General features: G+C 33.2%; 1 protein-coding gene across 6 annotated transcripts in view; it reads right to left on the bottom strand.

The window, feature by feature from the left end:
• LRRIQ1 (leucine rich repeats and IQ motif containing 1) overlaps positions 1-14,829 on the bottom strand; it is a 223,146-nt gene that overhangs the window by 6,440 nt on the left and 201,877 nt on the right. For 4 of the 6 annotated variants that reach the window (XR_014083637.1, XR_014083638.1, XM_081596133.1 and 1 more), the window contains one exon: positions 540-653. Coding sequence is in view for 4 of the 6 variants with exons in the window: in XM_081596133.1 (XP_081452259.1) it covers positions 540-653 (114 nt within the window). In the remaining 2 variants the exon portion in view is untranslated. Of the gene's footprint in view, positions 1-539; positions 654-7,729; positions 9,494-14,829 lie in introns of those variants that run through there. The other 2 variants (XM_081596134.1, XM_081596136.1) reach the window with 1 other exon arrangement.

Raw genomic sequence — 14,829 nt, 5'->3', positions numbered from 1 at the left:
CTACAAAAGAGTAATTAAATTTAAGTTTAGCCCCAGTGTGGAACTAAGTGGGTCAAGGTCAGTTAGAAAACAGTTTTTTGTTTTGTTTTGTTTTTATGTAAGAAGCAAACTGTTTTCTTAAACAATGATAGTTCTCTGTGACTAAAGCAGGCTGATGGTCAAAGCTGCATGCTGCTGGACAAGAGATGTTAAAGAAATCTGTCTTATCTAAGTATCTCCCAAATCAAAGCTTCCAAATCATGCTCTTAATGTCTACACTAGCATCACTTCACAACAGATTCCTGTACTACCAAGTTCCAATTTAGGATTACTTTTTTCTGTAAGAAAAAATAACTCTGTATCATATTTTACCTTAATTACAAGACAAAATTAAAGACTACACTTAGAAAGCAGGTGTTTTCTGTCAAATAACCATAGTATTCTTTTGGTGTGCTTGTATTTTTCTTATCTAGATAACTTTATCAGCTTCTAGTATAATGTATATATAGACATGTCTATTTACAACATCAAAAATACTGCAAAGTACAAACTAGACTCACCCATGATTTGGGTCCAGCTCTGTCCAACACCTGCTGACAGTGTAATCCTGAGAAAGGTATGTACCCATTTAAGATTTAGTATCATCTTCTGTAACATGAAACTAGGCGTAGTACCTGTGTCAGAGGAGGGGAGTAAATATAGAAGGAGTTAATGTATATAAAGTATTTAGAGACAATGCCTGGCCATATTATAGGCACTGAATGTTTACTATTATTATGATTTTTAAAATTCAAAATGGGGAAGCATTTTTAATATTTTTTTAAATGTTTACAAATTTTTTATTTTATTTTTTATTTTTAAGCATTTTTAATAAAATTTTCTTGTTGTTTAGCTGCTCAGCGTGTCTGACTCTTTGCGACGCTATGGACTGTAGCCCACCAGGCTCCTCTGTCCATGGGATTCTTCAGGGAAGAATACCGGAGTGGGTTGCCATTTCCTTCTCCAGAGGGTCTTCCTGACCCAGGGATCGAACCTGAGTCTCCTGCACTGGTAGACAGGTTCTTTACCACTGAGCCACCAGGGACACCAAATAAATCTTATGGACATAGTAAAAATAAATTAATGGTGCTAAGAAGTAAAAACTGATTTTAAAAAACAGAAAATTCAATTATTTAAATTAAGAAAATGAAATATATAATTATGGCTATTTAAGAGCTAGAAAGAGGAGAAAGGGTCACATATCAGAAACAAATCTCCATGAAGATTCTATGTCCTGAGGTGTTCGTACTAGTGCAAGGTAAATGTGCTTGCCCAAGATGACTATTCATTTAGGCTGTAAGCACAGGTATTTCCTCTAACAAATTTTCCAAGATTTTTGTGACTTGGAAGACTTGGATCCTCCTCCCAGCTCTGTTATTAACCATCAATTTGTATTACCTAAAACAAATGGAAGTACCTGTTAAGGTCTCAGCTTTTCTTGTTAAGATATTCCCATTGTAAATCATGTTTTGAAAAAAAAAAAAAGACTATATTGAAGTTATTAGAAATATAATTCTTATCAATTAAACTATATGGTCTCCAGGAGGCTGCTATGGTCTGAACCTTTGTGTCCTCCCCAAATTCATAATGTTGAGACATTAATCCCCAATATGATGCATTTGGAGGTGGGGCCTTTTGTAGATAATTAGAGTTATATTTGGTTATGAGAGTGAAGCCTTCATGATGAGATTAATGCTCTTTTGAAGGGATGAAGAGCCATGGGTCTCTCTCCTGCCATGTGAGATCATGGTAAGAAGATGGCCTAGTGTAAGCCAGGAAGAGGGACCTCCCCAAGAACTGATCTCTGAATTCAAGATTTGAGAACTGTGAGAAATATTTGTTGTTTAAGCCACCCAGTCTATGGTATTCTGTTAGAGCAATTCAAGCAGACTAGGACAGAGGTCTTCCAATTCTTTGATTCTAATATACTCCACGTAAATATTAGAAATTCTAGCTTTTTCCAGCCATTGCTGGGATTAGAGGACTCAGAATGGTGCTCCGGAGAGCCTCATGGACTCATTCCCTGGGGGTAGAGCAGCTTGTTCAGGATGTCACTGTGTGCAGCAATATCCTTGTGAGGAAAATGTTTACAAAGAGTTCTGCCAGTGGCTGTACTTGGAAGCAGCTTCACTCAGATCTAAGAAGTATCAGCATATGTGAAACCAAATCTCAACAGACTCTGAAAGACAGCCTCTTAGTCATTCAGTTTTCTCCCACTCAACATGAATTTTTAAAAAAATGAAAAAAAAATCAGTGTACCCATAAATCAGAGACTTTGTCATAGGCAACCATACTCTTATCGTTTCGAATTTGAATAAAATTAGTATTTTGCCTGTGCTCAGTCGCTTCAGTCATGTCTGACCCTTTGCAATACTATGGACTGTAGCCTGCCAGGCTCATCTGTCCATGGGATTCTCCAGGCAAGAATACAGGAGTGGATTGCCATTTCCTTCTCCAGGGATCTTCCCGACCCAGGATCAAACCTGCATCTCTCACATATCCTGAGTTGGCAGGTGGGTTCTTTACCACTAACTCTACCTGGGAAGGATTTGCCTAATCCTGTTTATTATTATTTTGAAATTAGCCAGTAATTGTTGGTAATAACATTATCAGAAAATACTAACACCTTCCTATTTTTGAAAACTATCACATAGCAACTTTCTACCTAGAGACCACACATGTAACCTAAAATCTCTAGACTGGACAGGTCTCGAGGTACTTTATCCAAAGCTCCTTTCCAATCCCTTTCCCACTAATGCCCTGTCCCTGTCACCAGCTTCTTTCAGTTCTGTCCAGTCCCTGAATTGTTCCCCTGTCCATTCCCTGTACATGTTGCTGCTGTCTCCAGGTCTTTATTCAGACTGTATCCTAAAATGCTTTCCTCAAGATCAATTAATCTTTCAAGGTCAGTTAAGTAAACACCCTTTCCCTGTCCATTCTCACTTGAGAATTCCATGCCCCAAATAATTTTCAATCCCCTTTAGGATACAAAACTGAAAGTTTCTTATAGAGTTGTTTACTGATGTACTCATCTTTTAAAATTATTTTGTATTTGTGAAGATAATAAGAGATACAAGTTTTTGTTCTCAATTTTAAAAAATTGAATAAATAATTAGAAAGAAGTAAAATCAAGGGATGGATATCTTTTTTCTTTGTCTTCCTAAAGAGATAATGAGCCAACATTTTCCTCTGAAGAGAAGGCATAGGAAGTAGAGAATTGCGAGGAGAGGAAACTGTGAGCCAATCTAGCAAATTCCCTGGCATTCCCTTTGGGACCTGGTAGTGGAAATATTTTCTGGGTCTATTTTGGAGTATAGAGAGTTGCCTACAGAGTTGTATGCTGACATTTCCACCTGTTTTCTAAAAATATATTTTTTATTTGTCCATGTAAATAAATAACATGCTATTAGCAATGTCTTTTACATTTCCAAAGTGTTCTGCACACTTTCTTTGGAGGAGGCCCGATATGTATTTGGAGCACTAAATTCCACTTCTATCTCAAGGCAAATATTGAAAAGTTGGTTTTCAAGATCTTTTAAAAATATTTTGTCATTTCATGGAAATACTTCCTAAATAAAGTATGCAGAATTGATCCAATTTGGGGTTTAACTTTGGAAGATTGGTTTGGAAAGCTTTTCTGTGTCAAGTCACCATTTATTGAATGCTTGTGATACCCAAGGGATTGAGCCAGGGGCTTCTCATCTACTTTGTCACTTGATCTCACTGCATCCTATGAGTTGTAGTTTTAATTTACTGGTAAGCAGACAGACGCAAGAGTCTGCTGCTTGTCCAAGGTAATGTATCAGAGTGTGGGTTAGAACACACGACAGTTGGATTACCCAAAAAACATGTTCTCACTTTCTTCCATATATGTCATATCAAAATATGTCCTGAGCAGAACAAAATTGATGTGCTGATTTCCTACTTTGTATTATATATTATACTAACTTATTCTAAATGATGGTTTCATTTTGAAGTTAATAGAACCTCCACAGTTAGACCAAATCTGAATGATGCAGAGAGAGATGAAAAACAGACCCACATCTTCTGCCTTCTTGTAATTTTCTGTTGATACATGAATTTGGGGAGAGAAATCTTGAATAACTGTGGGAGGAAATCTCAAATCCATGTCAAAGAACAAAACAGTAAAGTTAACACTTATTTATTTGACTTGGAATGTATATAGTTGAATATTACTAATTGTTATACATTTATAGATATCTAATCAGGAATTGTCTTGTTTTTAATACTTTTTAAATTTTTTTTCTCCAAGATAAGAAATTTTAGAGACTGGTAGAGTTGAAGTTTTCTCTTGTAAGATAATGTTCTTATAGTTCCATTTAATTTAAAAAATGTATTGCATATGAGTTAAATAAAATATATTAATTTTACCAATTTCTCTTTACATTTGTAATGTGGCTACTAGAAACATTAAAATTACATATGTGGCTCACATTATATTTGTATTGTACATGCTGATCTAGACCAATTCTATGAAAATTATAAAACAAGTTTGAAAGTTTCTATTATGGCCTTTGTAGGAGAAAATAACTTTTTAGAAATTCCAATGATAAATTTATTAAAAATTTTTTACATGTACTCACCTGGTTACCACAGGTAGGTGTATTCAGGCCTTTATAAGGGAAGCATGGATTTGAAGTGGTTTCTCACCTTTGCTCTTGTGATATAAAAGTGGTTATAATAAGACCTCCTAAAATGTAGGGATGCTATGCAAGTTACACTCATAGTAAAAACAAAATTTTGTAATGTTAATTCAATTGGTTTACTTTTCTCTAAAGCTTCATAGAAAGGATTTGTCTTTCTGCAGTGCCTTGGTTAGCTATTATCCAAAAGCAGGGATGACAAACACCAGAGAAGCCCTCACTCTGACCTCTCAGTGCTAAAGCAGATGTAGCCAGCTATGGCACTCCTACCTGCCGCTTTCTGAACCCTTCCTCACTGAGCTGAAAGAGTCCTCGTGACCCCTTCCTACTAGTAGCCGTTCCAGATCTACTGCAGAGGACTCTTGCCCTTAAGTGCTGGCAGGGATACAAATTATAAATGAAAAGTCACATGAAACCTTTCACCTCGGTAAATTTTTGACTTCGGTAAAATTCTGGATCCTAGAAACAGTACATGAATTGCATGATATTTGGAGTAAAAGAATATTGGTGGTCAGACTATACTGCATAAAGCATGCATTATAAACACACTACATTTGTTATTTTCAAATCCATTCTATTCATTTATACAACCTTTATGTTTTAGGATTTAAAACTGGGTTTATAATATAATACGATGCCAAGTATAATACGGCTCCCATTAAGAGATCTCATCTCTGTCACATTTCAAATCATACCATTTGAAAAATTAACAGCTATACAGTCCTGGATGTTCATTGGAAGGATTGATGTTGAAGCTGAAACTCCAGTACTTTGGCCACCTGATGCAAAGAGCTGACTCATTGGAAAAGACCCTGATGCTGGGAAAGATTGAGGGCAGGAGGAGAAGGGGATGACAGAAGATGAGATGGTTGGATGGCATCACCGACTCAATGGACATGAATCTGGGTAAACTCCAGGAGTTGGTGATGGACAGGGAGGCCTGGCGTGCTGCGGTTCATGGGGTCACAAAGAGTTGGACATGACTGAGTGACGGAACTGAACTGAATTGAACTGAACTGAATGCATATGGAAAGCCCAATACAACATAGACTACAATGTGGATGCAAATTCTATTTCTTACCACCAGTAACATAAGACTTCAACCTGACTTTATAAGATCATCCCTTATTAAAATCAAACTAAAATAAACAAACATACACACATACCAAACGAGAGTTAAATAAAGCAGAGTTAAATGCAATGATGCCATCTTAAAATCTAGAACTCCAGTGGAGGATTCTTCTTTTTTATTTAATAATATTCACTATGTTTAGCAGAATCAAAGTTTCCTTTTCTTATAAGCTAGGGTTTGTTTTTTTTTTTTTTACAGTGCCCTGTAGATACTGTCTTTTATCTATTGTCGATTATTTTCTGCAGCAATACATTGTACCTAAGTTATCTCATAGAGGGATTCCCTGGTGGCTCATATGGTAAAGAATCTGCCTGCACTGCAGGAGACTCTAGTTCGATCCCTGAGTCGGGAAGGTCCCCTGGAGAAGGGAATGGTTACCCACTCCAGTATTCTTGCCTGGAGAATTCCATGGACAGAAGAACCTGGTGGGCTACAGTCAATGGAGTTGCAGAGTCCGACATGACTGAGCAACTCACACTTACCTCACAGGATAGCCTCTAGGTCAGTGGTAACTTATAGAAATGCAATGTTAAATACACATGTAACTTAACATTTTTAGTACTCCCATTAACAATTTTTAAAACCAAATGATATTATTTTAATAATACATATTTAATCCAAAATACTATTGTTTTAACATAGTCAATACAAAATTATAGGGCAACTGTGCATTCTTTTTTCATACTGTTTGAAATCTGCTGTGTATTTTATATCTCAATGTAGACTAACCATATTAAGAGGACTCTGTAGCTACATGTGGTTTAATGGCTAACATTTTGGACAGCATAGATTTGAATTATAGTTCTTTATCTGCTGGAAAGAGGCTTTCTCTGAATCTCACAAACCACTACAATATTGTAATTAGCCTCCAATTAAAATAAATAAATTTAAAAAAAGATAAAAAAATAAATTAGGCAAAGGCACAAGCTTGAAAAAAAGAAACATTAATGTAAAAACAGCTCCATCTGGGTAGGCAAAAATATCATGGTAGGTAATGGATTTCATCCTATACTAGAATAGTAAGATTACATCTCCTATTAGTGATTAGTTAAAACTTAGCTTTGACAGCCAATACTCTATAGAAAGTTCAAGGATCTTCTCACCCTAAATTAAAGCATACCTGGTATGCTTGCCCCCAGTATAGTCACTTGCCAGCAGTATAGTCATGAGAATCATAAATCTTGATGGTGAAAATTTTTCTTGCCTCTAAAATGATGGAAACTGCACTTGGTAGGAAATATGTGAGTGTTGTAACACTAACTAACACATGAGCACAATAAGAAATTAGGATTTGGATTGCTTCCCACAGCACCTAGTAAGATCCATAAACCAATATCATTAACTTTCCTGTTAAGACATTCTGGAATCTCCAAACATCCTATCAGCCTTTTTGTGATCAGAGATTTGCTTTGTCATTCTTATTAGAAGTGATTGGTTATGACTGTGATAGCACTGAGGGAGGCAGCCAGGTAGGAAGGTGAGAATTGAGAACTGGGGCTGGGCATAAAACATAGGCTACAGCAAAGAACACAATGCCATTTTGAGATGTTCATTTGAATAGTAGCATTTCCTAAGTCCATTACTGTCAATTCAAAATTCAGTCAACGAAGTGACAATGTAAGCTTATATTTCTACCTTCCCAAATCTTAAAGACAAATATTTGTCTTAATATCTCATCAAGAAAATAGGAGAAAATGTATCTCTTCTTTTGATTAATTTTCAGGTTTTATTAAATTTTTAAAATTAGAAAAAATTAATTAAAATTTATTGTTTTAAAATTTACCTTTTCTATTATCATAAGCACAAATGAATTAGTGTTAAAAAGATAATTTTTAACTTTGAAAGATTTTTTCAATGACCATTTTAGGGCTGGACACAATAAATGATGCTGCAAAGAACTTCCAGTATAACTCCATAATTAGGAAACTATTTTATTGACAAATAAATCAGTCATAACCTACAAATTTAAGGAGCATCAACACCCGTCATCTTCCTCAAAATTAATATTATGAAATAATTACACAGATCACAGAATAAGGAAACTAGAGATTAAATTATTTAGGCTCTAAAGCAGTTTAATCATAAGCATCTCACTTCTCATACCAGCCTTTCCACTTTATTGATTGCACATATGAACCATAAAACCCCATCAATATCAGCTTTAATGTGGTTTTCTCTTGCAGGGCTCACATTAAGCTGAGATAAAATATTTTCCATCATTACATTATGTTGGTTTGTGGATGCTATTAGTAAAAATATGACATAACATCGTTCACAAAACAACTACACATGGAGCTTACTTCCAAAGCCTCAATCTAGGCCACAACATATGAATTTATGTTTTCTTTATCAATTGACAGCTCAAGGCTCATTAACATTTCCATCTCAATCAAGTTAAAAGACATTTACAGGCTTGAGATGCAATAGAGCTCCAAAAGTAGATGAGGGATGCAAACTAAATGAATGCATCTCTAAATCTGTTAACCATTTCAAAATGAAGTATTTCAATAAAGAATAAGGAAAGCAGCAAAACAAACCAAAAGTTCACTGGATCCTATTACACAGCAACAGACTGAAAAGTCACTGGAGAATTTAGCTTCATGAAAAAAGCCCCAAACTCAGGAGAGTTAAAGATCCTAAGGGGTATGAAAGGTAAATGCAACATTTTGCATATTCCACTTGCTAAGATATCACAGAATATTAACCACACAATAGTAATAATTTAATAAGACTCATCTGCAATTTTAGAAAATATATTAACATTATAAAATTATAAGGCCACGGTTTAAAAAATTGGAAAGATTTTTTAACAATAATTATTTTATGGCACTTAAAAAAATTTTAGAGTACTTTTGAATCAGAAGAATATTAACGAACTTGAATGAGCATTTACCCTTAATAAATGATAAGAATGAAACATTACAGATAAAATATCCAATTCATTAAATTGATATTTAAATCTATGTCATCTAAATTTAAATGGAACATATATATTTTTACCATAACTCTAATCTATTTAAGATGACAAAGTAAAACAAAAAATCTATTTTCATTTTCTATTCTGAATTATTTTATATAACAATTTATGTTTGAAATATCCAATAATACAGTCAAATAAAATTTATTAATGTATTAATAACCCATTAATAGTATAAATGGTCCAATAAAATATAGCTATATTTTCTTATGATATATTTATGGTATTATAATTTATTATTGGTAACAAAAATCATCTCTAGTACATGTGTTATAAATATTTTAAATAAAAAAGAAATTGGATATGCAAATTCCATTACAATATTTCAAGAATGCACTTCTGGAAGTCATCCCACATGAACACATGAACAGCAGCAAAACTCTGTTTTACAGATGGAAAATAAGAGAAGTCCATCAGGAAACAGAATTGTGAAATATGTATATTAATACAAATTAAATACAGTACTCTAAAACATTGTATCCAGTTGGTAACAGGACCAGAGAGCCACAGATCTCTTGAAGCCACGTGCCATATGCTTTGAATGCTGAAGCTTGAACGATTAGTTTGAAGTTTTCATCTTCTTTTTGCCACTTCCCCATCCACCACTGAGTTGTACAGGATTGTCACGGAATGATATACGTTCTTTCTTAGAAGATCTTGTATTTGTTATCATTGATGCAAGGATTCCCTTAATTGAACAACCTAGACAGTGATATTAAATGTATACGTTCACTTAACTTGACTCAAGTAAAATTATATCTAAAGCTAAGAAATATATTTGCCAGTCACATTCATTTTAGAACTAGGTGATCTTTGAGTTTAAAAGAAAGTATAATGTTTCCTTTTTGTTTGCAATATAATATAATTGAAATTTAGTATAAATTATATTTAGGCTAAATGAAAGAAAATGATTTTAAAAGTTAAATAGATATAACAATTCCTTCTACCTACAATCCAAATATCCCTGGTATTTCAACACTATGAGATATGTCTTCTAAGTTTCTAGTATATTTGCTTATGTTTTCATAATTTAAATTTTTATAATTGTTTATATTTTGTAAATAATGAGTACGTTAAAAATTAGTTTTAGAACTGGTCCTATTGAATTAAGAACTTTTCCAGCAAAAATAATGCTCGGCAAATTTTTTGTGAAAGTATATTAGATGTAGACTCTAAAGATATTCATGGGTTCTAGTCTGGCTGCATAAAACACAGCTTTGTGATTGGACAGGTCACAGCCTTTCTGAGTCGTGGTTTTATAAATGAGGGAATGATTTTGCATTACAGGGCTGTTGTGAAGATGAACTTCCTGATTATACTGTGAAGGTGGTTAGACCTGGGAGAATGCTTTGTAAACAGGTGCTATAAAAGTGGAAGAAATGATGATTTACACTCAACAAGTTAGAACTTATCCAGAGAAAAGTAGCAAAAATTGTGAGAGGTGCAAAGCACATAGTCGTTATAAGAATAGCAGAGCATTTTAGAAATATTTTACTCAGCAAGAACCTGAGATATCCTATCAAGAATACTAGTAAAGAATTATGATTGTCTGCTTCATGTCTCCTGAGGATTAAGCAAGTGCACAGGGCTGTCTCTGGGGGGAAATGGCCTGAGAAGGAGCAGAGTGAGGCATTCCAGAGCTCCCTCAGCCCTGGTTTGAGGCAAAGGTTCAAACCACGTGATTCTTCTTCATAATGATGCTTTTGTCTTTAAATAAGTTTAGAGGGAAATATATCAAAATTTTTTCAATATTAATACGTCTCCAACTCAAACTTAAAATAGTTTAAAATATATGTTCAAATAGAAAGATTTGAAAACATTAGACCATTTGTGGAGTTTGGCCTGTGATTTCAGATTTGGTACAACATGAAGGGTAAAACTGATTGTAAAAGTCCATCTTATACTTAAGAGCCTTTTAAAAACAAGTATTGCTTTTTTATTTTTAATCTTAGAATTGTGACTAGGAAAACAAATTCAAAAGTGTTAATAAGCCTCTGTAAAAGGAGCAAATTTTATTAGTCCACAAAGAAAATCTTACTAAAAGGCAAGGGAAAAAAAGTTAAAAGCTATTGTCTTAGGAAATGATATTCTAGAAATGGAAAGGCTGAGGCTTATGCCTAGGCAGAAGTCTGTGATGGGAGTTAGAATGGAGTGCAGTTTAAGAGGCCTTCACAGCTGCCTCTTGTGAAGACAATCTCAGCAGAGAGACAAAGAAGAAATGCCAAGTGAAGTTGGCTTCTATGCGCTGGCCAGATTTAGCCTGCGTTAAACTACCCCTAGTAAATCAGTCAGTATCCTTTGTGAAGCTGCATGAACTCTTTCAAGCAACAGGATGTTACTGCTGCATAAAAGCAAAAATTTCCTAATGATAAAATAGTGACCTAAAAAATTAAGAAAGCATCCTCAAAGCTTGTCCTCTATTTACTAGCTCCAAATTGGAAATATATGTACATATATTTTAACCAAATAACAGAATGGAACGCCCACCTTGGTTTATTTAAAACAGCAACAGTAATAGTAACAGCAAATGACTTGCCCTAGCAGTAAAAATTCTTTGATGAATAAACTATTTGTTGGATAACAAGTATCTATTTATGAGAGCATATTAGTAAGGGGGAATGCTGGGGCTTGATGGAAGGTGTAGCATGCAGGATTGAGAAATGGGACATATTTAGAATTCAGGTATATTTATTTAAGATAAAAAATCTGAGCTTGATAAAAGAGTAAGCATATTTCCACAAACGGCTTAACACAAATGTTTTGTTCCAATAGCGAAAGCTAAATAAAGTTCCTTGCCAGCATTATTCCAGCTAATAAGTAGAAATAAGTATATATTTTAAAATACAATTTGATAACATAGTTCATTACTGGTTAAATATTTTTGATGAAAGTATCTTAATAGTATATATATGTATTATTTAATGCCTTTATTCTTAACATAAGCTTTTCATCAAAGGTGGCAGATAATGTGTAAGAATGGTGGCACTTTCTTTATAAAGTATCGGAATATTTAAAGATAATTTCATATACTTCTAAAATAACTATTTCAAAATTAAATAAAATGAATTGAATTACAATATAGCTTTTCTGTAGACCAAATTCTGATTCTGAACAGTGTTTCTGAATTGTAAAAAATTTTTCTATTGACTACAAATTTATGTATGGTACATTTTTTTCCTAATAGTGTTCTGTTGTCTTTAGTATTTTGAAGCTGTTGATGAGTCTTCAAGCCTTTTTGTACTTGTCCACAGTGTAACCCTATATTTGAAAGGCAGCTTGTAATTTTTCATTGTTTAGTATAACTCCTTCAGCAATAATTATAATTTAAAAACATATTGTGTGATATTACAAAATAGATTTATAACAATTTTGAAGTACATTTTCTTCAAATGGAATGGAATGAAAATTCCATAGGAAATTAGTCTTTAAAATTACATAAACACTTATGTGAACATATATATATATTAAAAAATATTTTAGATGTAATTAAGCTTGCATTTCATTGTTTTGCTATGTGTAAATAAGCAATTTGAGCAGTAATCAATACAGCTTATTCTCTCATTACATTTAGTGAGAGCCTTTGTTATCACATAAATTCTTGAACCACCAGAAATACAGAAATAAATTGAGGAGTAAAGCAAGACATCTATGAAGGAACCACATATTGGCATTCATTATAAAGCTATTACTTTGTCCTATGATTACCCTAGAAATGAAAAAAGAAAATAAAGAAGCAATTTAATAAGTCAATGTATAATCATTCTGAAATTACATACTCACATGAAAATACAGTAGTGAGAGATTTTACTTCAAAAAATGGATATTAGAACTAGACTACTGATGGGTTCCTGGAATAAAAAAATTATAACTAAAGGATCTTTGGCAGTTTTTCTCTTTCCTGCACATTATTGTTACAAATTTTACCTTTTTTCTGACAACAGTCTGCTGCATATTTGCAGGTGACCATACAAATCAACCAACCAGTCTCTTACATATATGCTGAAAGTATGTCTTGCTAAGTACGATCTATCTTCCAGTAAGTCGCTTCTTTGCCACATAATCTGTGTTCTGCTAAAGATTTGTTCTGGTCCTTTAAAAATTTTTTTGGGTTAAATCCTTGGTTCTTTAACAAATGTCAAGGTCTATATATGCTGTGTTTTGATAAGTAATTTAATATGTAAAATGCTTTGAATGACGCTCCTGGTATGTATAAGAAAAACTTCCTTAAACAGGTTAAAGTAGAAATTTCATGATGTATAGTAATACGTCATTGGATTTTCGTTGAAACACTATGTGTCTGGACATAAAAATCATTTCAAAGTCCTTCTCATATTGTACTGCTTAACAGCAGAAACGGCAGAAGTAAAGCATGAAGGGAAAAAAATTCAACATTTTAATGAAAGTGACCAGAACAAATTTTTAGCAGCAAAGCATTTACATTAATTTAAGTGCTGTGAGTGAGTTACACTGGGTAAGTTTGAGGTTGAGGTAGATATTACAGTGTTCAAGTAACAGTTGCTTTTAAGGGCTATTGCTACGTCCAACCTTGAATTGTAATGATCATTTACAGCTAGTTTAAAGTCTAACACTAAGAATGAAAATAAAACAAATAAAGGGGTTGTTTATATCATATTTAGATTGCCTCCATATAACATGGTGATTTTGCTTGTTTTGAAATTGTTTTCAAGGTTTTTCAGTGAATAAAAGTTTTCTCTATAACATAAAAATACTAATAACATTTTCCTGCTTCTTGAAATCCCAACTGGACAATGACATTTACAGTTATCCTTCTTACCCAATATTTAAGAGACGTATCAAAAAGAAAACCAGTTAGGTTTGGTACATTTGATAGCCACAGACTACCCACGGTATTTGCTATTGTTGCTAAAAATCATGATGCCTGATGTTTCTTTTTAAATCAACATGACACATATAATTTGCTTTGTCTATATACATTTATTTTGAAAAGGCAATTCCTAATGTGCATAAAATCTAATACATATCATAGATGGTGGGGTATCCTGATATACAGCATAGATTTTTACTTTTGTATTTTGCGCATTTCTTGATCTTTTATAATAGCTACCATTCATATCTGATCTAGAATCTTTGAGGCCTCCCTATAGTATGCACTGTTTCTGGGTTTTATTATTTTTAACACACTGCTGTGTTGATTTCTTCTTAGAGATGTGTCTGCACAGACAAGGATGGCTAGAATATGGTGCTAAAAATACTATCTAGTTTCTTTAAATTCTGTTTCTCATACTTATATTGTTTAATATTCTCATTTTTTTTCCATGGAAAATTTTTTTTTTTAGTGATTTATTGATTTTGGGTTATAAAATCTAAAAAGGTTTTATGATTTTTATTTCATAATTAGATTAGCTTTCTGTCATGTGACCATTAAATAACTCTTCTTTCCTGGTGTTTCTGGCTTCCCACCAAACTAGTAGATGCTTATTGAGTATTTGAACTCCTACTAATACATTGACTAGGTAATAAAAAGTATAACTCAATAAGGAATTAAGAATGAAATTTAACAATCTATAAATTATCTAGGCATCTGTTTCCTTCTATACACAGTTGGTTTTAAAAATCAGGTCATAGGTCCATTATTCTTGTCAATTCGGAAAAAGTCTGTTCCTAGATTCTCTAATCCTTCTAAAAATATTCTCTTCACTACTCCGTTTATCATACTTATAACTAAGTGTCCATAAGTGTTTGTATTTAGAGTAATGGCATGAATTATGCTAATAATTGAGAGTATTTTTTACACTTAACTGATATGCATATTCTTTTGAAACAGCCCAGTTCTTTGTCTTACCCCTCTTTTTCCCGTGTTAACTAATTTTGCCGAAAGTAAATATTTAGCAAAAAAAATATGCATTTTAAGTCAATTCCCAAATGTTTTATCATTGCACAGTTATCCTTTGGCATTTAAATATTTAAAACCTAAATTCGATTTTCAAGATCACTTGGAGTCTTTGAAAGCTTGAGCTCAAACTCTTCCTTTTATTTACACATTCATTCAATATGTA

The sequence above is a fragment of the Giraffa tippelskirchi genome, chromosome 4 (genome assembly GCF_054371585.1).
Source record: "Giraffa tippelskirchi isolate mGirTip1 chromosome 4, T2T-mGirTip1v1.2.pri, whole genome shotgun sequence".
In the NCBI taxonomy this organism is placed as follows: domain Eukaryota; kingdom Metazoa; phylum Chordata; class Mammalia; order Artiodactyla; family Giraffidae; genus Giraffa; species Giraffa tippelskirchi.
Note: the sequence above shows the minus strand (reverse complement) of the source record. Positions and strands in the feature narration are given on the sequence as shown.